Consider the following 23,212-nt stretch of genomic DNA (forward strand, 5'->3'; position numbering starts at 1 on the left):
TCAAACTGGAATAACTGAATAGGCAGGGCTGCAAAAAACTCATACACAAAAGGTAAGCAAAAATAATGGAATCTGTTTATATACAATTTACAAAATATAATAAACTTTATATAAAAAAACGTATATTTATATATTCATCTATATTTAACTGAAGCTGTGTCCTTGAAGAACAGCTGCTAATATGCTCCTTTTTACTTTTCTCTTGGAACATCAAAGTGTCCGTTACATTCACTCGTTGCACATTTGAGGAGTCCTTTATTGCAAAAGTGTCCATTCAGTGAGGTAGAAATGTTCTTATTTTTTTGGTCGTCCTCTTCATTAAAAACAGTCACTGAGCTAAGTGCTCGTTCTGCGCTGTGGGATGGGATCAGTCCTTTTGCTGTCATACAGCTGTTCATAAACGCTGTTGCTCTGCTCTGACGCCGAGTCCTTGGCGAGACCGTTGTCCTCGAGGTCTGAATCGGCATCTGGAGCGATGTAAGGATTCTCATGCAGAGTTATTCCGTTACGCGTCACCGACGGCGGGGCAAAGCCTGTGTATTGGTCCTTATGAGGCCTCCAGGGAGCTTTCCCAAATGTTCCTGAGCGAGAAAGATGCGGGAAGAAGTCAGACCAACGTACAGACCAAATCCAGAAAAGTTCAGAAAACTGATTAACCCAAGACCTACCCATGAAGGTGTTGGAGGGGGGAAGACATTCATGAGGTCTCCCGTAGTCGATGGCTTCTCCCTCCTCCATGGATGGTCGGCGGTCACTCTGCTGGTGAGAGGGGCCGTGAGGGAGACTGGCGTTGGGGAGCTGCATCAGGACAGAGGAGGAGCAGAGGTCAAAATGCTCAGACAGGAAGTAGTCCCTCATTTTAGAGCTGGTCAGGCTGCCACTGTAAGAGTCCATGCAGACGGGCCTTTGGTCGATAGAACAGCCTGAAAGTTAAAAAAAGAAGGAAATTATATCCTTTAGAAAGTAAGAAAGATATCGAGAGATTAGCGACTGTACATCAGGAATACTTGGACTTAATGTCCTGCATCAACAACAGTCTAATAGAATGGTTGTACGGACCTGTGAAGACTTCCGATGGGTCAGCGGAGTAGATGTTGTCCTGGCGAAGCAGGGAGCTGATTGGACCTTGATAATGGCAGAGGAGAGGATCGATGGCTGCCTCCATGTCGGCTTCACTTCCTGTATCCAGCTGACAAAAACCTGTATTTGGGAAGGAACAGGATCGTGTAAGAAAAACGTGACGCTGCAGAGGGATTCAATTTTCAGACAAAGAAGAAAGGGAGGCGTTTTACCATTCATGTCTTTAGGCTGCAGGTAGAAGCCGCTAATAGACGAAGCCATATACTGATGGCTGCTGCCACTCTCTGATGGGATGTAGCCGTCCTGACGGTCAGCGAGTGTGCCCTGGGAGGACAGGTAGCTGGGAATGTCGCCAGGCAGGTTGGTCTCATCTGGAGCACAAAGACATCAAGTTAGATCATACGCTTTCATTTTTATTGTTAACAGATTCTGATACTTGTATGGTTCAGGAAACCCTTTTGTTAACCACGATATAAAAAGGTAAAACTCGCAACAAATGATCATGGACCAACCTGTGTTGGTGACGCTGCAGTCCTCATTGCGTCGCCGTGTGTGGTAGATGATGACCACCCAAACCAGTGAAGTGCCCACCACACAGCACACCACAGCTATGATGACGATTCCCACTGTGGTCCACCCATCATCGTCTGACCCAACCCCGCCCGCGATGCCGACTCCCACGCCGCCCTGCACTCCAGAGTCGCAGTTGGGATTTGGTATGACAGCCAGCCGAACGTTACCCCTCTCCGTGCCCAGCGCGTTGGACATCTCGCAGGTGTACTTCCCTGCGTCAGCCTCTGCAGCGTCAACGATGATGAGGAGCTGGTTGGCTGCTGCGAAGAAATGGCGCTCGGTCACTACCAGCGGGCTGTCGTCTTTGGTCCAGTTTAGCCTTGGGGGAGGACTGCCACCAGCTATGCACTGGAGGACAGCGGTTTCGCCCTTGGCCACAGTGCGATCCATGAGGGGCCGTAAGAAGGAAGGGGTTTCTGAAAGGACCAGAGCAGTAGAATTGTTTAGTGCGACAAGGAATATTCAAAGTAATTCATTGATGTACAGTTTATTTCACACACAAGCCTTTCAAACCTAAAATGGAAGATCTAAACGTAGAGCACTTCTCTGCTCCAACATTGACGTTTCTCACCTAGAACAGTTAGCGTAGCATTTGCAGAAACGGTGCCAGCTGTGTTCGCAGCTGTGCAGCTATAAACGCCGATGTCCTCTGTCTTGACGTCCACTATGAAAAACACGTCGTCCTCCGGCATGACGTGCATGCGGCGTTCGCGGGCAGCAGGGAAGTCGGTGCCTCCGTCTTTCTGCCAGGCAATCTGAGGGGAAGGGTGACCAACGGCGGCACATTCCAGCCTGGCTGTTGCTCCAGCACGGATACTCAGGTCCATTGGCATCTTGGTGAAGGAAGGGAGCACTGGAAATGAGAATTCAATGATAATTAGAATCCTCACAGACAGGCGTTTTATGGACCTTTTTTCTTTTTTTTTTTTTTAGATAAACTTACTGTTGACAGTGAGTCTGGCCTTTGTTGAATAGGATGATCCAAAGTGGTTTGAGATGACGCACTGGTACTTTCCCTCGCTGGAGAACTCCACATTACGTAGCTGAAGGGTGGTTGTGTACTCCGTCACCTCCGTCTCGCCTCCTGCGCTTTTCTGCACCCGCAAGTGGGCCTGGTTGTAGATCTCCGCGTCGTTCAGGCCCTCATTGTCTTTCTTCCAAGCAAAGGTCATTGGTGAGTCGCTGGAGCTGGCTGCTGAGCAGACGAACGTCACGTTGGTGCTCTTGAGGGCTGACTGGGTCTCCGGCTGCACAGTGATTTGAGGCTTTGGGAAGTCATCTGGGAAAGATGACAAAAGGATTTCAAAAATCTGTATAAAAGCTTCTGTGTGTTCAGGTCTGGATTTGGCTATTTATCAATGTTTGGTAATTTGTTTTGTCATTTTGTTAGCAGATCTGAAAGGAGAAAAAGTTAACTGAAATAGTTCCTCAGTAGTTTCTATGGTAAACAGGAAAGCTGAAGACTTAACCTAGTACATTTCCATAACGTTCTCTTCATGAGACTCATTAGCTTGTCCAGGAGTCAGGGAGGAAAAGATTGAACAATCTGGGTCAGCTCGTAAATGGAAAACGTGTGTGTGTATGTGTGTGTGTAAAGGTGTTACACCAAGTGAATGCATCACTTACCACACACAAACTCCTCCTGGCTGACGGCAAACACGCTCCTGCCCTTCAGCATCTGCGGGTGGGCGCAGCTGGCGTTGACGCAGGGCAGGAAGGTTTGTTCTGCCACCCAGACGGGAAGCCACTTTAGCTGGCAGTCGCACAGCAAACTGGAGGTATTCAGACGCCTGCCAGGGGAGAAGACGCCGCAAAACCTTCATTCACAATTCAAAAACATCACTTTCAATTGTTTCTGCGATTTTTGGTCTTGAGTAGTTCGTGAAGTTAAAACTCAAAATGACGACAATGACGAAGGTCTGATCAGTGAAACGTCAAGTTTTTGTCTTCGGAAATATGACGTTTCAATGTTGCTTTGCTTACTGATGGGAATTCTTCACATACGACCCATTAAGTCACAATCCTCAAAAAAAATTCTAAATTCCGTTGCATAGCTTTTTACTAGAAATTATCCTTTGGTAAGGAGCAAGCACTGTTCCCCGCAGACCATAATGAGTTTCACCTGGTGCTCTGTCCCACATCAACACTGAAATCCAAACTTAAGCTGTCCTTAAACATGGTCGTACTTACAGCTCCTGCAGGTTCTTCATCTGAGAGAAGGCGTTCGCTTGGATGGACATGATGGCGTTATTGCTCAGATCTCTGTGGAAAGAAGAGAAGAGAAATTAGCACTGGTAAAATCCTCGCGGAAAGATGGCAGCTTTTTTTTTTTCTTCTTTTTTTTGCCTAAATCAGCCGTATAGAGTGAAGGCTACAAAAACTTCAATCGAGAGAAAAAAAGGTCTGGGCTCCAGAACAATAAAACTCTGGGCAGCAGTTTGCTCTGTTAATCAAGAGAGGCCCAACTCTGAGCTGCTTTGAGCTCTGGCAACGGCTGGGAAAAAACTCTAATTAGAATCAAATGCAGCTGTTGTACACACACACACACGTACACACACGCACACACACTCCTCCACTTGCCTTGATGATCGATATAGTCTGGCACACATGTTAAGATACAAATGGCAGAGTTTTTTCTTGATTCCACATCAAAGCGGAGGAATGGGAGAAGACAGTTTGGGTGTACGGTTCTAACAAACAGCCTCTGTGTCTTAGTGTGATTCACCCTGCTTAGTTTACAGCTCAGACTTTTGGAAACAATCAGTGAAACACGAGGCCGACTCACAGGTGCTGCAGCGCGTCCAGGCCAGAGAAAGACTTTTTGGTCACCGAGCGGATCTGGTTCCCCTGCAGAAATCTGGGAAAACAACAAAAATCTAATCAATTTCAAACTGGCCCTATTTTGTTCCACAAAGTCAACCAGTCCAATGTGTTACCATCATGAACTCACAGTTTTTTCAGCTTGTCCAAAGCAGAGAAAGGGCCATTCATGTCTTCAATGGTCCAGGAGATTTCATTATTTTGGAGATCCCTTTCCGAAGAAACAAAGACAGACCGCATTGTAAAACAAATCCACACCCAGAAAACAACTGCACTTGCGATGTTAATAAAACTTTATGCGGCTTTACATTTCGTTTGAGGAGGGAAATGTTTGGGACGTTAAAATTATAATCAAAGCGAGTCCAGAAAGTTCCTTCCTGGCCTTTGCGGCACTCTTAAAAGTCTGCAATGGCTTTTCTGTGTTTGACACAGACGTTTGACAAGGAAATGCTGCAATATAACGTGTGCTGCATTTTAAACTACATATGAGGGGATAAATGTAGTCTGCATGCAATTCAAACATGTAGGAGTTAGCCTCAAAGGAAGTGTTGCCACAGAGCTTTTATCTGCCATCAAATATATAATAAATCTGTGATAATTTACCCATTCTATGGATTCAACTACAATCAAATTAACAGTGATCTTCCTGTTTATAAAAACCTGCAGAGCATTGCTCCTCAAACACAACCTAACCTGTCTGTTCAAACTTAGCCTAGTTATAACCTGTGTTTACTAAGTGGAGATTTACAGATACTAAAAAATATATATATATACTAAAATATATACATCCAGTAACTGCCAGGTGCAACTACTTTGTAGCTAACTGAACCAACTAACAAAGCTATCGTTAGCTTGCTAATGTATTAGGCTACCTGTTGAGAGTAAAGGGTCAGGTACAGTTTAAAATTGCATTTCACAAAAACATAATATACCTAATTACAAAATGTTATGTCAATAGTGTTAGACTAAATGGCCAATTAACTTCATACAAACTGTAAAGCACAATATTTCTCCATATTTGATTTTGATATCTTAACCAGCATTAATCTGTCTTTTAATCTTTTTTGCGAGTCATAATTTATAACCCCAGTTTCCATCATTATTAAACAGCATTTTGTGGGAATGGCCAGATATATTAACAATAATTCTTCACCTCTTTTACTCTTCAATGTAAATGTGCCATACAAAGAGCAAGCTAACGTACGTTTTGCTAGTTGCTTCATTTAGCCAACAGTCACATCTGGCAGATAGTATGTGTAAATATTTAGTAAAAACTAATCTATTTAAGAACTAGTTTGTGGGGTGTGAACTATTTTAATGTATTGTTGCATAAATCTTCACTTAGCCGAGTTACAATGTAAGTTTTTACTAAGTTTAAACTTAAGAACAGCTAGCGCAATCTTGTCCCCACTACTGTGGTTACAGTAATTGGTCTCTCTGCCTTTACTTTAATGGATTTCTCCGTCAGGGCAAAGTAGCGGCTCTACAAAGGAAAGCCCTCTCTCTTTGATTTAGAGGGAATCGCACCAAAACCTGACGATTAACGTTGATGTTCCCTGAAACATTTTCTGCTATCAAACCCAAACTGTGACTGCTGAAAAAGTATGGACACATTATACCTGCGCTCCACAGAAAGAAAATTACACCAAACAACTAAATACACAGCACTCAAGTACTAAATCACTGAAAGCCAAGAATTTCCCAGAGAAATTGCCTCCTTTGATCCCTCAGCTGCTCTAATGCTTTCAAACAGTTATTTTCCTCCTCGACGTGCCTGGTTATGGCTGATTGAGATTGAGGAGGCAGGGTGTGTGTGGGTTTGGGGGTGGGGGGGTGGATTTAAAGCCCTGAAGCAATCTATGTCCACCTAGCTGCACACCTGCCCTACGGTGACCTCAGCAGCACAGCTCACATTTGGTTAGAGTTAAAAAAATAAAAAAAATCCCAACCAGGGGAAATGTTACTGAGCCTCTCTGTGGGAAAGGGGGGATGGGTGGATGTGGGTGTGGGAGAGGGGGGTCATGCGGGGGGGTGGGGGTTGTTGAGGTTGGGGTTGTGCCTCTCTGAGTTTTTTTTGTGTGTGTGGAGAGACCTCAACACAGTAATCTATTTCACATCCCCAAAACAAATCAGGCAGGATATTTCCACTCAAGCATAGGATTGATGGTGGAGGTGGGTTTAAAGAGGTTGGGAGGGCCAATAGGGCAGCATATGAAGTACTTACTGTTTTTAGGGACTTGTATTTACAGGATTAGCTTAGTTTAGCACAAATACTGGCAAACTAACTGCTAACTTAATCTGCTAAAAGTAAAATAAAATCTGCCTACCATTACCTCTAAAGCTCATTAATTAACACGTTAAATCTCCTTTGTTTAATCTGTACAAAAGCTGAAGAGTAAAAACATGTTGAGATCAGAATTTTGGTTCCACATGCGTTCCATAGAGGTTTAGGTATATAAGGAATATAAAACAGTATTGAGAATATTTGATTTCATATTGATTAGACAAGTCAGATCAGATTCACACACGAAGAAAAGCATTCGAAGACCTTTTGCACAGGGTTTTGTATAAAACGTAGGAATTCAACTCACAGCATCTGCAGGTTGGAGAGGCCACGGAAAGCTCCGTCTGCAATAAAGCTCACACGGTTGTTTCCGATGTGGAGCTCGTCCAGCAGGCTGAGGCCTACGAAGCTGGATTCCTCCAGTCTGGACAGATGGTTGGAGGAGAGGTTGCTGTAGGACACACACGACAAAAAACCAAAATGTGAGAACAGTAAAGAATTGAGTTACCTGCAATCGTTTTCCAGATTTCATTTTATGATAACTTTTTATTTCGCACGAGTTTGAGGAGATCAAATTCACACAAAACTCATGAAAGAAATATTTCTGAGAAACCAGTTTTTTTTTAAACTGAGTAAACTCAGATGAGAACAAATCAGATAGCGTGGCACGTTCCCAGTCGACAGGCGGCTTGTTTACTTTCAGCTTTGTGATAAGAGCGAGAGAAACGGGGGAGAACAACCTATCTGTGAAAAACACTCCAGACTCTGCAAACACTGAACTGACCGCTGCAGTAAACAACAGCCACAACAAAGGAAATCCAATCTGCTTCCAGGAATGTGTTGATGGGGAGCGGCGGGGGGGGCAGTCACCGAAGTTTGTGGGTAACGTAGTGTTTGACAAGGAAAGAAACTGCAACTAATAGTGGAATATCCAATAGGAAATATAAGTGGGACTTCCAGAGGCCGATGTTTTGGCTAAAGTGACAAAAGAAAAGAGGCAAAGGGGTGTGTAATATGTTGGAAGTGCTTTAATTTTGGCACTCACTGGCAGAGAATAAGAGACGCTGCTTTGTGTGTGTGTGTGTGTGTGTGTGTGTGTGTGTGTGTGTGTGTGTGTGTGTGTGTGTGTGTGTGTGTGTGTGTGTGTGTGTGTGTGTGTGTGTGTGTGTGTGTGTGTGTGTGTGTGTGTGTGTGTGTGTGTGTGTGGGTTGGCGACAGAAGAATCTGGAGTGTGAGGAAGGGCAGGCGGGAGTGCCAGAGAGGAGGAGAGGGCAACACAGAGAAGTGTTGGGAGTTCAGAGTGTGAAAGGAAAGTGAGGAGGGAATAACCGAGGGTGCCGAGAGAGAGAGAGAGAAAAAACTCACAGCTCACTGAGTTTCTGGCAGAACTCCCAGGCGTCAGGTTGGATCCTGCCGATGGCGTTGTGGCCGAGGTGGAGCTTCTGCAGAGTCAACAGGCCGTAGAGCCAGCCCTTACTCACCTCCGTCAGGTTGTTGTAGTCCAGCTGCCTGCATGTCACACACACACACACACAATGAGACTTTATACTACATTTAAGTCATAGTGGAAGAACGGAACTTGATGCACATTTCTTGTAAATTTGCTTACAGGACTTCCATTTTGCCGAGGCCCCAGAAGGCTCCGTCCATCAGGCGGCTCAGGCCGTTTCTCTGCATTTTTAAGGAGCGAAGAGCTTGCAGACCGTGGAAGGTCAGGCCCTCCACTTTGCGAACCCGGTTCCTGCTCAACTCCCTGAAACACACACAAAACAGTAAGCATAAGAGCACAAGCAAGGAAGACATTTTACAATGCATTGTAAAATGTAACAGTTCATTTAAAAAATATTTTTTCAATTATTGGATGTTTCTGCATAGCTGTACTGATTTCAGGGTGAAAAGGCCTCAGAAACAGCACATCAACCATGTTGAAAAGTCAGAAAAAGGTTTGGGAAAGAGGCATTTTATTTAGAATGTCTTAAAAGCTGTTGATATGAGACATCATGAATCATTATGATCCGAAGCCCTGATTGAGAGAGTTCTCTAATGGAGGAAAAACATTAAAAGCTTACAGATGCTGGAGGTTGGGCAACTGGAAGATCTTAGCTGGGATGGTGGAGAGCCGGTTGCGGTTGAGCCGAAGAACCTGCAGACTGCTGGACAGGTTGGTGAAGCAGCCCGTCTCGAGTGACGAGATACGATTGTTGTTGAGGAACCTGAGAAAGAAAAAAAGATTTACCGAAATAAGACACATAAAAATGTTCTTACAGCAACAGAAACATAAAGCTGGTTCTTTCATTTTGAGATTTTCCACACCAAAATAACTAACTCTAAAAAAGGCACTGACAGAACTGGGGACACTCACAGGTCCTTGAGAGGCAGAGCTGGGAAGGAGCCGGCCTTTATTTCCACAATATTGTTGTTGCTGAGGTCGAGCATTTCCAGAGCGAGGAAGGGCCTAAGCTGCTCCACAGAGATCCTCGTGATCCTGTTGTTTGCTCTGAAAATACAGACACCATCACTCCAATAAATGACAAAAATACTGTGTATTTGACTAGTGGTGCACACCGGTTTCGTGTTTCCAGATATGCAAACAGTCAAGTCCCTCAATTAGTCTGTGGTATTAGAAAAAGACACTCTCACGCGCTTGTAAAGCTATAACTAACCACCCAACGTGAAACTCTGGCGTACATTTTTTATTTATTTTTTTTCGAGGTCGCATGCATATTTCAAGTGTGCCAACAAATTGCTCGGTATGATCAATGTTGCTGCTCTTCATGCCAAGTCCAAACAACTTTTCGGTTTAGTGATGTGTGATTTTGTTTATAAGGTAATTACCAACAAGGTATTTAAAAAAGTAACCTGCCAATTACTTGGCTGATGAATACCATTCCCTCAGTGAAAGCATGCCTCGGCAGAGGCCAGCAATTTCCTGAACTGCACGCCTCTTAAATTGCAGTGCAGGGACTGCTTAGTTATAAACAGAGCCTGTACAGTGCCCCCTTTGTGCATGACACTCGGCAGCAGAGAGAGAGTGAAGGGGGAGGCAGGAATTCCCTCCAATGCACCAGACTACAGGCCTCGTTTTTCAGTATTCATTGCGATGGTTACAGTCCCCCCCCCCCTCCCACCTCCAGCTACACCTTACTGACCAGAGGGCTGTTAGTTTTTCTGATTCATTTTTCCAGCAGCCCTTGTGAAAAAAACACTGAGTACAGTTTCCTAATGTAGGTTTAATTTGGGATGTGGTGTCATTAATATTTAATTGTTGAAAGCTGTCAATCAACTGACCCACAGTGCAGACTGCTTCACAAAAGTGGCTGCTGTCATGAAAAGAGCTGAAATGTTAAGACCATTGATCAATTGACAATTGGTCAACTATTTTGGTAATTGATCGTTCATTTTTCAAGCACAAAATCCTAAGAGCTGCAAAGATTATTTGATTAGTTGGCAACTAGGAGGCAGACTTTCCCAAATTATACAAATAAGACCTCTTATGATGCTCTGAAACTGCTGAAAGAATTAAAATCAAATCAAAGCTGTATTAAATTGTTATGTTATAACATGGAGTGTGGTGTATGAGCACAGACCAGCTAGCGTGCCTCTGCACAAATGGAAACTCCACAGCCGATGTGAAACTTTCTTCATATCATTTACTAGAAAATACGCCATGGCCTTTTGGTTTCACTCAGTGTTGTGCATGAACCATCTCACTGCAGTGGCTCCACTCTGTCCCAAGTTAAAAAGAGGTCAGCAGGCTGCAGGGCCTTTTCCTATCGTGCCCCCTTCCCCTGACATCATCTCTCTAACCCTCTGCACTCTAAATACTCAAAACTCTAAAGAGATTTTGGTGTGCAGTAGCTACAAGGCTACAGTGAAATACAGATCATTGTCTACAATAAAAAAAAAAAAACTGCACAGGCAGCTCTTTTGTTTGGAGATTTGCAGAGGTCTTTCCACGCAGCACAGCCCCCAAGTCCCAAACAAAAGGTCCGCACACCACCTGTATCTCAGTTTTCATGTTCCCCTGACTGGTCGCTGAGAGAGGGAAGGCCGCCTGGTGAGAAAGAACCAGTCTTTCCAGTTTCTCTCAGGGGGGGGGGGAAGTAGAGCCACGGAGAGAGGGGCTGGTGCACACTTCCTGTCTGAGGACCAGGACGTAGACCCTGAAGTTTGAAGAAATCTGGCCAACTAATTATTCCATAATCCTGTGAGACTAACTATTCATTAAAGTTAGTTTGCAGTACTGCACCTTTTAGACACTAAGTCGACATAAACTCTGTGTGACTGCATGGCCAGATAACTGCAAACACTTGGGCCAACAAACAGCAAACCTTACTGTTTTCCTTCCCCTTCTCATCTCAACAAAAACTCAACATGTAGGGCTGCAACAAACGATTATTTTCATAGTTGATTAATCCATTATTTTCTTGACCGATCAACTAGTTGTTTGGTCTATAAAATGTCAGAAAATGTCGATCAGTGTTTCCCAAAGCCCAAAATGACGTCCTCAAGTTTTGTCCACAACTCGAAAAGATATTCAGTTGACTGTCACAGAAGAATGAAGAAACTAGAACAAATTCATATTTAAGAAGCTGGAATCAAATATATTTCCTTTTTTTTCCCCCATAAAAAATGAGTCAAACCGATTCATCGATTATCAAAATAGTTGGCGATTATTTAAATTTTTGACTACTAAACGATTAATCCATTAATCTTTGCAGCTCTATCGAGTACTCCTCCCTCTTCTACAAACAAGCCCGGCATTGTACACTTCAATTACACACACTTCAAATTTGTTCATCCACTTTGCTATCAGATAACGTGATTATAGAGCCATTACAACTGTGGTTGTAGGGCTTTGCCGCTGTTAGTGGAAGTCAATAGAAGGCCAGTGTTGTGTCAATAACAGCCCGAGGCATCTTGAGTATTGATAGAATATGTACTCATTATTAAATTGAGGCGAGTAGCAGATAGGCACTATATCAATGCTGTTGTGCTGCTGTGATTACAACCAAACAATGCATAGAAAATCAGTGTAGCACACATTTTCATAAAACCTAAGTGAGTAAAGCCTTTTTTATTACCAGCTTATTGCACCAACATGATATGGGTTTTGCATAAGCACGTACCTGCCAGCACTCTTGCAAACTAGTATGTGCGGCCGTCAAACTGACCACCTTTATACGCTGGAAAGTTATGTAAGATTTAAGATCCGTGATGAAATTGTTTTTTTTGTCCATTTGTGTTTGAAGCAAATTGTTGTCCACTGAGCAGCAACTAATGCTTTTAATGGGGGAAGCTCTTTAAACTCTTTAAAGCCGCTTTTTCTAAAACCATCTCACTCGTAGTGGTGCTACGTTTGTGTGGTATTTCCTATTAGAAAAAGAACAGCGTTTTGAGAAGCCATCTGATGACTCTCTCCCTCTCTCTCTCTCTGCAGTGGCGCCTGTAATGAAAAGCAGGGCTGCGTGCGCTGTTGAGACGCCATATTCGACTCTGCATATATCTCACTCAGATGGCTAATCATCTTCACACGTCGGCTCCCAGTCGGAGTGGAGAGAAGCAGGGATCGTATTAACATGTGAACTGAAGGACCTTCACATAAAAATGACAGGGGAGCTTTAGTAAAATTCGGGAGGTATCAGTGTTTCTGTATTGCCTACAAGACTGAAAAAAACATCAAATTACGGGTGTAAGATAAGTTCCTAAATGCATTTTGCATTCTGATTTTCAAAATATCTTTTATTTGTTAGTATTGACACTACTGTGGTGTTTCTGCACTGCAGTTGCCGGAGATCACCTGTCAATCAAACTATGTGGCCGGGACTGCCATTCTTCTTGAAATTTTCTGTCTATTCATTTTAAGTTCCTGTAGCTGACATCACCTTGGATTTTGGGAAATTGTGAAAAGCATTTTTTAATAGACTTAACAATAAATTGAATAATCTAAAAATAGCAAACGGATGATGAAAATTCTTACTAGTTGCAGCCCTAGTTAAATGTCACAGAGTACTACTATAATCACGGCTGTTGTGGTTTGTAACTCCTCTTCAACAAGGTGCACCTCCTAATATACCTAGTCAGACCTGGACTCTCCAGGTCATTTGTTGAACCCCCCCTGAACACAGGCAGAGGGATTTAGCGGCGGTGGGGTTTACCCCCTCCATAAATTCCTGGGAAATTGTTCAATTAATTAAGATGATCACGACTCAATTACTACCAGCTGCAGAGTTATTGCCGTTTGTTTTTACTCGGAGCTGCGAGGTCAAAGAAGTCTGCGAGAGCTGCCGCTATGTCTGACTGGCTGTTTGAATAAGTGGTATTCGATACCCCAAGGTCTTTTTTTCTTCTTTTCTTTACTACCCTTCCAGCTCGGATAAACTGAAGGAGGGAGAGAACTTCTGGAAAAAACACATTGCGCCACCTTATCTGAAGGAGGAGGACGGCGGCAGCCAACACGCGCAGTGCGAGTGCAAGTGGGAATTTCAATTTCTCCTTCTGTGTGCCCTTTTTCTTCATATCGCTTTTGATTACTTTGAACCAAATAACGCACCTGACTTCACAATAGCTTTTGTATATTTAAGTGTGACACAAAAAGGCAGTGTTCATGTTCTTTTAAGGAGAGAAAAGGCTTTACAGCAAGTGTAATGCTTTATTTTTTCGGTTATCAATTTAAAACTATTTACTAAAACTACTTACTGTGACATTTGCTGCTTTAAAATGTCTGTATCTGGAGTTTGTTAAGGCAGCACAGATGAGCCAAAAGACTTTAGGGGGGAAAAGGCAACAAAGCAAAATAGCGATTAACTTGACTGGTAAACGCAAAACTTAGAATAAAAATATGAATGTCAGTCAAGTAGTTTTTTATTTAATGACCATGGCATTAGGGGGATTGGCATGATATAGGCCTCTTTGGTTTACTAGATTGTAGCTATTAGCTAGACTAACTAGTTAAAACTCTGGGTGGGATGCTGCCAAGTGTAATGTTAATGTTAACTAGCGGCACGTGCAGTGATGCTTCTGTTGCCTAAAACGTCCGTTTCAGAGAACCACAGGCAAGCGTGGGCATTTAAGTGGCACCGAAATCTATGTAACGATACTGGTGCCAGGGTTTCAGTAGGTACCCAACCCTAGTAACGACACATAGCATTACAATTATAATTCTTAGGATTCCTCAATTAAAACTTAGGAATGTCAGGTAGCTAGTAAATTAGCATTGGCTAACACATCCAGTCTTTTTCAGCATGTATTAGTGTTACTTGGCCAGATAACTGAGTTCATTAGCTAAAAAACATTAAAAAATTTTGTTTGTAAAACTTCAACTCTCAAGGAAGTTTGTACAAGAGTATACTATATAAGTCTTTGTTCTATGTCATTCTTTAACTATGTATCTACAAAGAAAATCAAAAGATGTATTTAATTGGAGAGTTAAGGCAGAGTTGATGTGGATGACACGACTTTGGGTAAACCAAACTGAACAACAAATCAAATTATGGTTTGGAGAAAGTCTGTAATTTTTAAAGTGAATCTGTTCAGGAGTTGCTCAAGGGTATTTGGACAGCACACACAGCAGTTGTGACAGATGAACCCATGAACAAAACCTGAAAATATTTTTTTTTTTGTCTTGAGTAAGAATAACAAATCCAATATATTATATTTCAAATCAAATCCGAGTTACCAAATGCAGTAGGAAAACTGGCATAACATAACACAAAATTACCCTCAAATAATGCAGTGAAATATGACATCAGTTGTAAAGATCTTGCCTTAAATAAAACAAACTATCCCGCCTATCTTCCTTGCAGCTTATAGCTGAAGGTGACACTCCTGCGCTAAACGTGCAAACAAATTGTGATGGCCGCATGGCCTGCGGCTGCCGCGGAGCGTCATGTTGGGGCTTGATGAGGAACACGCCTCATCAACCCGGGAGACGGATACATTCTTCCACAATAACTTCATCGTCGGTCGGTTTTTGAGAGACATGCCACAGAAAGCAAATCAAATTGATGCGGTTTCACACACTAATATCTGGTGTTCTTTTGAAAGCACGTATTGCACAACAATGTACGAAAGAATCTTCTGGTTTGAGTCTGAGCAGGATTAAATATGACAAGTCAAATAGTTTCACCCTGAATAATCTTACAGTATCAGCCAAGCACTTTCAGATACTGTTGGTTATGTTTCTGCTGCATATATACACAAAAACTTGGGATTAATTGGCTTCTTTAAAGGACCCATATTTAATTTTTTTATTATAAAGCAGGTCTAGGTGCAATACAAATACTGTTAAGGTATCAAAAGAATCAACGTAGAAATGCACACCGTACTGTTGAGATGTCACAATTATACTAAGTTATATATAGGTAGAGTGCACTACAGCACAGTTAAAGTCATTCCCCAGCTGCAACGAGAATCTGAGAGCGCAAAAACCCCCAAAAAACTGACCAATCAGAGCAGGGGTCCGTTTCAGAAAGCAGGTTTAGTGAAAACTCAGAGTTTGTTAACCCTGAGATGAGGGAAACTCTGGGTTTTCTGTCTCAGAAAGAGAGGTAACCTAACTGTAACTGACTCTGTGATCCTAACCTGGTCGGGAGCAGGTTTTCTCCAATAAACTTGGAGTTTCTCTCAGTCTCCTCCCTCTGACGCAGCACTCTTTCATTTCCTCATTCATTCATTCAGTCTATATCAGGCGCATTTTAGTGCAGTTTGTTATCGGCATGAATAAGAAAACAGGGTTGGTTTATTAACCGTGTAAAGCAGACTATAAAACGTTTTCTCTCTCTCAAAACATGGCATTTCCTTTTGTCGACGCTCCCGTTGATGAAGAAGCTGTATTACTTTGCAGGGAGTTAAACCTACGTTGAGAGATGATATGGAGGCCCTGACTATAGATGTATTTTCATATCCAGACACTAGCCTACCTATTTGAGTGGTATGGTTTTTCTTCCCAGTCTATCAGTTATGTAGCCTACATAACCTTATCCGTCCTCATATCACTAATGTCACCCATTGTAGACATGCTCTTATATCCCAGCAGATTCTTTGTGTCGCATTACGTTTTTTTTGCAAACATTTGTCTTTCCAACATTGGTGATGCGGAGCATATTAGTAAAGCCACTGTATAGCAAAAGATTGACTCGCTTTGATATGTTTTTTTAAACATTTTTGTAGTGTTCCCTGGACACAAACCAGTCAGAGCCATTAAAAAGGAGTTCCACAGTATTGCAGGTGAATGATGTAAACCCTTTGAAATAAAAGATTATGAATTATAATTCTGTTAATGATGCTGCTGCAGCCTCAGAATGGGATTAGTAGGCCTAGGACTTTTTTGCCCGCAGGATTGCACCTAAATGAAATGGATTATAGGTTCAATACCATTTCACCAGTATTCTTATACTTATGATTAAATATGATATTAATATACTATATTGAAACTTGAGCTGTATGAGTATTTCCGCCGACCAGATGTTTGTGGTTGTTGCCATGGTAAATCTTAGTATTATAGCTCCATTCATGCTGGCTTTTATAGTGGTGGTGCTCGCGCTTAACTCTGAGTGAACCTACTCTGAGTTGATTGAACCAGCTCAAATCAGCTATCAGACAGAGGGGGAATACAGGTATATTGGGCCAGACGGTATGAGAAAAAGAATGGGCCTCCTTCACCAAACGTTCTTAAGAACAAATTTGTTCTTAAACCCCACTTGCGCAGTTTTCACGAAGATTCTGGCATTGGTTTTCTCATTTGGGATTTGTTCTTAGGTAAGAACAGAATCTACGCACACTCAAGAGCACTCTTACACACAAGTGAGCGCTGACATGTTTGCGCAAAATAAGTAGTTATACCGTCTTCGTCCGTTGGAATTTAAAATGTAATATTTCTCTCCATTATACGTCTTTGACATTTCTCTAAGTGTGCACACGGCCCTGCCATCTCATGCCCTTTTATGGGAATTAACGGGGCGTTTACTGTTGCTAAATAGGGTTAGGGACATTGGGACTCATCATTCTAAGAACACACCTGCGAACAATTCTGCTGTTTAAGAACACGTCATGAATCAGACGTAGACCTTTTTTTTTTTTGGAACTTTAAGAACAAATTAAGAAAAAACTTAAGATATTGGTGAATGAGGCCCAAATGAGTTTTGTGAACATTAAAGCATGTAAACATGTAGAAACCAAAATATGAGTATGAACCTGAAAATGAGCATGATATGGGACCTTTAATTTGATGCACCATGGTATTAATATACTCTGAGGCACTACCTTGTTTCCAGATTAACTGCCATTAAAGCCCTATAAAATGGGCCACAGAGAAACATGCAATCCATCCACATCGAAATCCCCAAATATGGATTTTCACATGACGATTTTCTTTCTTCCCAGCATTACGTCACTGCCTCCAGGTTAAAAATACACCAACAGCAGCAACAGCCACCAAACAAAACATTTCCATTTCTGTTGAGGGCATTTGTCTTAGAACACGTGACCCGTCTGGGGCTGGCTGCCATGTCTCAGACTGCCCTGTCTGGGAACTGGCTCAGCCAAAAGGGTTTGCTCTTGAGAAGGAAATAAGGGGGAGGAACCGCTTCTCAGCTCACTACTTTAACCAGCAATGACAACTCTGGCAGAGGATTAGCCTACAGACCAGGCTGAAGTGAGAAGTGTTCATAGAATTTGAGAAAGGTTTTACTTACAGAATGAGTGTTGTGATGTTTGAAGCATAAGGGCCCAAATCAGGTATTGCCTCCAGTTCATTGTGGTTCAGCTTTCTGTACACATTGAGGAAAAGAGAATAGTTTGTCACACGCAGGACAGTGATGGAGGCTGTTTGGAAAATCCTGTGTTTACTGTAGAAAGCGCTGAGAACACAAGGCATACTTACATTTCACTTAGATGTTGTAGTTTGGAAAACAAAGTGCCGTCAAGCACCTGCAATTTGTTATGGCTCAGGTCTCTGGGAAGGAAAAAAAGGCAAAAGTTGAGGGGAAAGTATACACCATGGACTATGTTTCTCGGCTGCTGCAGTCTTCCATTTGGGTCTGCATATCCAACATAATTACATACAAATTCTCTGTGTTATTGTGCCTTGACACTGTGAACAGAGGGAATGCATCAAAGAAAAGTCATCGTAATTAAAGTGTGAGATGGTGCAAAACTGATGGTGATGAAATGAAACAGAACGGCCAGAAAAATAAGCAAGAATAGGATGTATTGCTGACATACTGTTACAAACAGGAGATGTGGTGAAAACAAACTGAATACAGTTTCAGATATCAATAAATGAAGTCACAAAGAAACTGTCAACCAATGTCTTTGTTTTCAACAAATTCCCAACAAAGTAGTTCAACTGCTCCTAAATATAGTTGATTATTTAGTTTCTGAGACTGGACTGTTACTTTGATTTCAAACTAAAGACATGTCACTTCAGGATAAACTATTGAAATAGTACCCGACTGGTTAAAGTAATTTTTCTTGCAAATGAAAAGGTTCCAAAACAAACTGCATCCCATTCAAGCCCCAAAAAAGGTTAAATTGGCTTTTCATCCCTTCCTTATAACACAGATGCCAAAACGGCTTCATATCCAGGCCTCTGCTGAGAATCGGAGCCAAAACAGACAAGCTGATAAGTTATTGCGGGGCAAGATTCTCTTTGTGCTGACAGAAGGCTGAAACCTGGCGAGGGAGGTCAATAAAAATGCTGGAGTCGAGGTTTCAGTCTTGGCCAAGGCTTGGATCAGACTTACTTTCTGGTGTCTGGACTTGTATTAACCACATTCCTATTCTGACTTTAACATTTACAAACCATCAAACCAAATCTAACAGATTAACATGTATCTTAACATTTATTTCCATAGATATTTGATTTAGAATCTGTCTAGCATTCCACACATTTTTAAGTATTTTGCCTAAAGAAGTGTACAGGACCTCAAACCTCCAGCAATGTGTGTATTGATTAGTCACGGTTTATATCAGAACTCCTCTTTTAATTTAGCATTAATTCATATTTGTACATTTAGAAGGATGTGCACATAGGTTGCTTAATGCCTATTGTACTCTTCAGTAGCAGTTCTGGTCTATGTCTTGATTTGGTCTGAACCCCCTTTGGATCTGAGCCTAACTAAAACTCGACTGAGCTTGGACTGAAGCAGTCTTGGCTGCAACCCACTGGGGGTAAGATTCTTTTGGCTGGCTGTTTTGAAAAGCCTCCTGAAAACTAGCTTAAGGAGTCTGGCAAGCGAAGCGTCGTGCCCCATAAAGTGGTGGAGTTATTGACGCTGCTGCACTTCTTTTTCTTTTCTCTTTTTTTTTTTTACACCCTCCTCGTCCTCTACCCCTCCTCCCCCTCCTTACCTCCCTCATCTGGAATCCATCAAGGAGCTCTGGGAGGAGGGGAAGAACCTATCAACTGGTAATGTTTTCACAATGCCGGGAAAAGTGAGAGGGACGCCTTTCATACATCTGAAACACCCCTGTCAAATTTTCTGGGGCCTGTTTTTGTGCTTTGGTGGAAAGTTTCATTAACCACTCAACCTGAGTTTTACTTCTTAGCCTCTCTAAAGCTAAACCCCCTCGCCGTCCTCCATTTCTTTCCGAGCGCGGAGCTGTGTGCTGTTTTTGTTGTAGTTCCAGCGCTGTGGGCTATATGGGAAAGGTGTCCTATCATACTCCCTAGATAAACCCTAAGTAGCTCTGACACTTCCACTTCCTTCACAAAGCAGGCTCTGAGCGGAGTATGATAACACACAGTGCTGCGTACAGGTCTCAGCCTGTATCTGCCGGTCTGGTGAATATGTACCACTTTCTTATCTAAGACTGAAAAGTGAATAAATGAGCCACTCTTTATGTCTCAAGAGCTGTCAGTAACGTTTTAGATTACGATAATGGGACAGCAGCACATTTCATTAAGCCCCATAAATGTTTCTCATCCATCTTTGTGAATGAATGCTAACGACATAAGCTTTAAAGACTGCGAGTTAGCCAAAAATGTGAATGCTAAAGAGCAAACATTAGCATACATATAAATAGAAGTGGTAGTTATGTTGTTTTCATTAATGACCATGACAATTGTGATTTTGGAAGGTCAGTATGACAAACTGTAGCTTGCTACCTTATCTATTAGCTAGAATAGTAGTTAAAACGACCAGGTAAGTAGCTAACAAAAAAATTAGCATTAGCTGTGATGCAAGTCACTGGGATTGGTAATGTTATCTACCTCCTCCTGTCCTTTAGCTTGGTCATTAGTGGTACCTGGCCAAATAATGTGCTTCTTTAAGTCCAAAAACATCAAATTCCTTGGATAAAGGTCTGTAATACTTAAATTCTTGAGGGAGATATTATACCCCTCCAGAGGTGTGATGTTTTTATTCAAAAGTAAGAACTGTCCAAGTTTTGTGTCATTCTGTGACTATTTTTTACAAAATTAATTGGTGTAGTATTTTGCCCTTAATGCACAAATTTGTTAAAGACACTGAGCACTAGGATTGTAAGCTTCAACCCTGGAATGTAAGGTAAGTAGCTAACCGTAAATTAGCATTATCTATAACACAAACTTCAAGATTTCCTGGTTCCTGGCTTACTTCGTGTAATTTTTACTGATAATTAGTGATACCTGGCCAAATAAATGTTGTTCTTAAGCTCCAAAAAACATTAAATTCCTCTCATAAATGTTTGTAAAAGTCTCAAGGGAGTCTGTATTATAGCCCTCCAGAGAGAAATGAGTGGTCTTTATGTGACTCAAAGTTCTCCATGTGTTAAAATGAATGCATATATTGTTTTCAGATTTAAAAACACAGCTGTACCTCACTGTTAAACCTTAAAAAGTGAGGAGGCATTAAATCTGGGTATAAATCTGTAGTCCCCCAACAACCTCTCAGATACTCGGGGCTTAATCCCTCTTCTCTTTTTCTCCCTCCTACTTTCTCCTTCCCCCTTTTCTTTCTGTGAGTTTGTTTCGAACTAATCCTACATGCTCCTCCTTAATCAGTACCATCGCTGGCTCTGGAGTTGCTAATTCAGCAGAAATAATGGGGTGCTGGAAAACAAAGGGCCGGGCGGTTTAAGATGTGCTGGAGAGCCACTCGTAAATTAGCATGCCAGAGTGAAAAGAATTTTTCCCCCCATATGGAACTTTTTTTTTTTTTTTTTTTTTCTTCTGATTTTCTTTGGAAGGCCGGCCTTGGTTATGAGGCTCAGGCTGGGTCTGTTTTCTCTGGCAACGTCAAGTTTCCAGAGCAGCACATTTTAGAAAGAGAAAAACTAAATTCAACAGCAGGGCAACGGCTTCGACCAGGCAGTGAATCAACCTCTCCGGCCTCACACAGTTCAATAAAAATCAAGTACTGCAGCTTAACGCAGGGCAATAAAAATCTAGTAAGAATAATGATCTGTAAAGGAGAAGGCACGGACAACATGCTATTAAAGTTGTTTGGTGCTTCTGCTTCAACAGGCCGAGCTCAGCCTCATCTCATGGAGCCAGAAGGCAAACAGGAGAGTAATGGAGAAGATATTACTTTAGGAAGCAGTCCAAGGCTACACACACACACACACACACACACACACACACACACACACACACACACACACACACACACACACACACACACACACACACACACACACACACAGCATCTGATTTATGCCTTTATGGCTTTGAAGGCCTCGAGGTCTGTGAAGCTGAAACCTGAACAAACACCAATCATTGCAAATGCAAATGTGGGTGCAAGCACGCTGTCAACCCATTACAAACAGTATGGATGTCTTTTAGTTGCAATTTGTGTACTATAGTAGACCTGCTAGGAGCTTGGAGTCTAACACTTACTAATAGGGTTGTTATTACCACTAGTACTGGCACCATTACTGCTGCCACCATACCCAACAATGATACAGCCGGATTTCGAATCACTACCTGCAGGCACTTGGAGGATTTAGTCATTATTATTTACACTTCAATGAAGGGGTTTGGAGGGACTGACAATAGCACATTGATGTGTAAAACACACTGAAAGGCTGCTCGTGCTTCCCTGCTGGCCCTCAAGAAGCTTGACATGCTGCTGCTGCTGCTGCAAGGACTAAATAATAAATACAACCTGACACATCACTAGACTAATTACTACTGTAGGTGTTAAGTCGAATAACAAGCAAGGTTTTCAGTCACACACTCCAGAGGAGAACCTTATTGTCATTCTGTAACTTCAGATGAGGCAGAAAAGCTTTGCAGAAAGTTTGCAGACTGGCTCAGATCTACAGTAAAAGAAAGGGCCAATTTCATTCAAAGAAGAGCCAAGCCAACCAAGTGGTTGTCTTCTGCAACACCAGATTCTTTTAAGTGGTTTACAACCCATCCCGTTAGCACTACACAGGGATGGGTATCATCCCGTCAGTGCTGAAGGAACACCGTAAACCAAACGGGTTTGTTCATCAAAGTGCAGATGTGTGGAAATATATTTAACATAATCAAACCAATGCATTCCAAATAAAACAATTATCCATGACAGTAATGAGGTACAGGAAAGGCTCTTTAACTGGACTCACAGTTGAACTGTCCATTCCGGGATCGTGTCTGGAATTTGGCCCCTCTTCAGCCGACTGCAGTCCAAAAGCTCCTCAGTACACACGCAGGGAGGGGGACACGTCCTTGCGTTAGCACCCGATCCACGCTGGAGCTTCACAAACAGTAGGAAAACCACGGCGAGTCTTGCTAAACTGCGAGCCTGCGTAGAGGAACACATTTTTTCTTTTTCTTTCTTTTTCTCCCTGGCCACACGAGAGAACAGGCGTGTTTAGCTGTTACTTCAGATGAAGCGCAACCAATCCAAAAAAAAAAGAAAAAAAAAAAGAGTGTGAAATCACCCAAAAACAAATCCCAAATCTGGTGCGGGTTGATCAACACACCCGATCCTTATATCCAATGCCTTGTTGTTCTGAGGATCGTAGATGTGAAGTTGAAAAGAAAAGCGTTTCTCTGAAACTTGCCCATTCCTGTGGAGAAACTTGTGTGTGCCGTGCGCCTCGCTGCTGCTGCTGCTGTTGGGGCAACTTGTGCTGTGCAGGATCCCCACAGCGCAGCGTGAGCACACAGCAGAGGTATGCGGGGGGAGGGGCCACAGGGGCGCATGGGACATGTAGTCCATGCTGCTGGCTCTCAATCCTCCTGCACGTTTGTACCAGCCAGGCAGAACAATTTAAATATTATATATATATATATTATTTTTTATTAATTAAAAATATATTCATACCCAGCGGGTTATCTGTTTTAACTTTCAGTGTTAATTACAGAACATTGACATGTGGCCTAGTGCAAGTAATAAGTGAGTAAATAAGTAATACAATCCAACAGAGCACCTCAAGGTTCAAGGTTCTTTAACAGAATAACAGACGTAGTCGTAGGCAATGAAAATGTTTGGCCTCAGGCACCTCCAACAGTGCTCATTAAATGACTAGGAAGAATAACACACA

General features: G+C 42.3%; 1 protein-coding gene and 1 long non-coding RNA gene across 2 annotated transcripts in view; one reads left to right on the plus strand and one right to left on the minus strand.

Annotated features, from left to right (window-relative positions):
• The window catches only part of LOC120553618, a 34,969-nt gene extending 22,498 nt beyond the window's left edge, over window positions 1-12,471 (plus strand). The window contains exons 3-5 of the long non-coding RNA XR_005638191.1: window positions 8,369-8,529; window positions 8,822-8,918; window positions 12,198-12,471. This is a non-coding gene — a long non-coding RNA (uncharacterized LOC120553618). The remainder of the gene's footprint in view (window positions 1-8,368; window positions 8,530-8,821; window positions 8,919-12,197) is intronic.
• lrig3 (leucine-rich repeats and immunoglobulin-like domains 3) lies at window positions 54-22,485 on the minus strand. The gene is made up of 19 exons (XM_039792228.1): window positions 22,289-22,485; window positions 17,640-17,711; window positions 17,452-17,526; window positions 9,120-9,254; window positions 8,827-8,970; window positions 8,367-8,510; window positions 8,123-8,266; window positions 7,065-7,208; window positions 4,604-4,684; window positions 4,439-4,510; window positions 3,844-3,915; window positions 3,280-3,443; window positions 2,597-2,932; window positions 2,225-2,506; window positions 1,593-2,069; window positions 1,293-1,451; window positions 1,060-1,200; window positions 669-923; window positions 54-581 (listed from the first exon to the last, which is right to left on the minus strand). Exons 1-19 carry the CDS (start codon window positions 22,483-22,485, stop codon window positions 337-339), a joined length of 3,339 nt encoding a protein of 1,112 aa, XP_039648162.1. The 3' UTR covers window positions 54-336.
• Window positions 22,486-23,212: the final 727 nt, after the last annotated feature.

Source organism: Perca fluviatilis, chromosome 23, assembly GCF_010015445.1.
Source record: "Perca fluviatilis chromosome 23, GENO_Pfluv_1.0, whole genome shotgun sequence".
Lineage (NCBI taxonomy): Eukaryota > Metazoa > Chordata > Actinopteri > Perciformes > Percidae > Perca > Perca fluviatilis.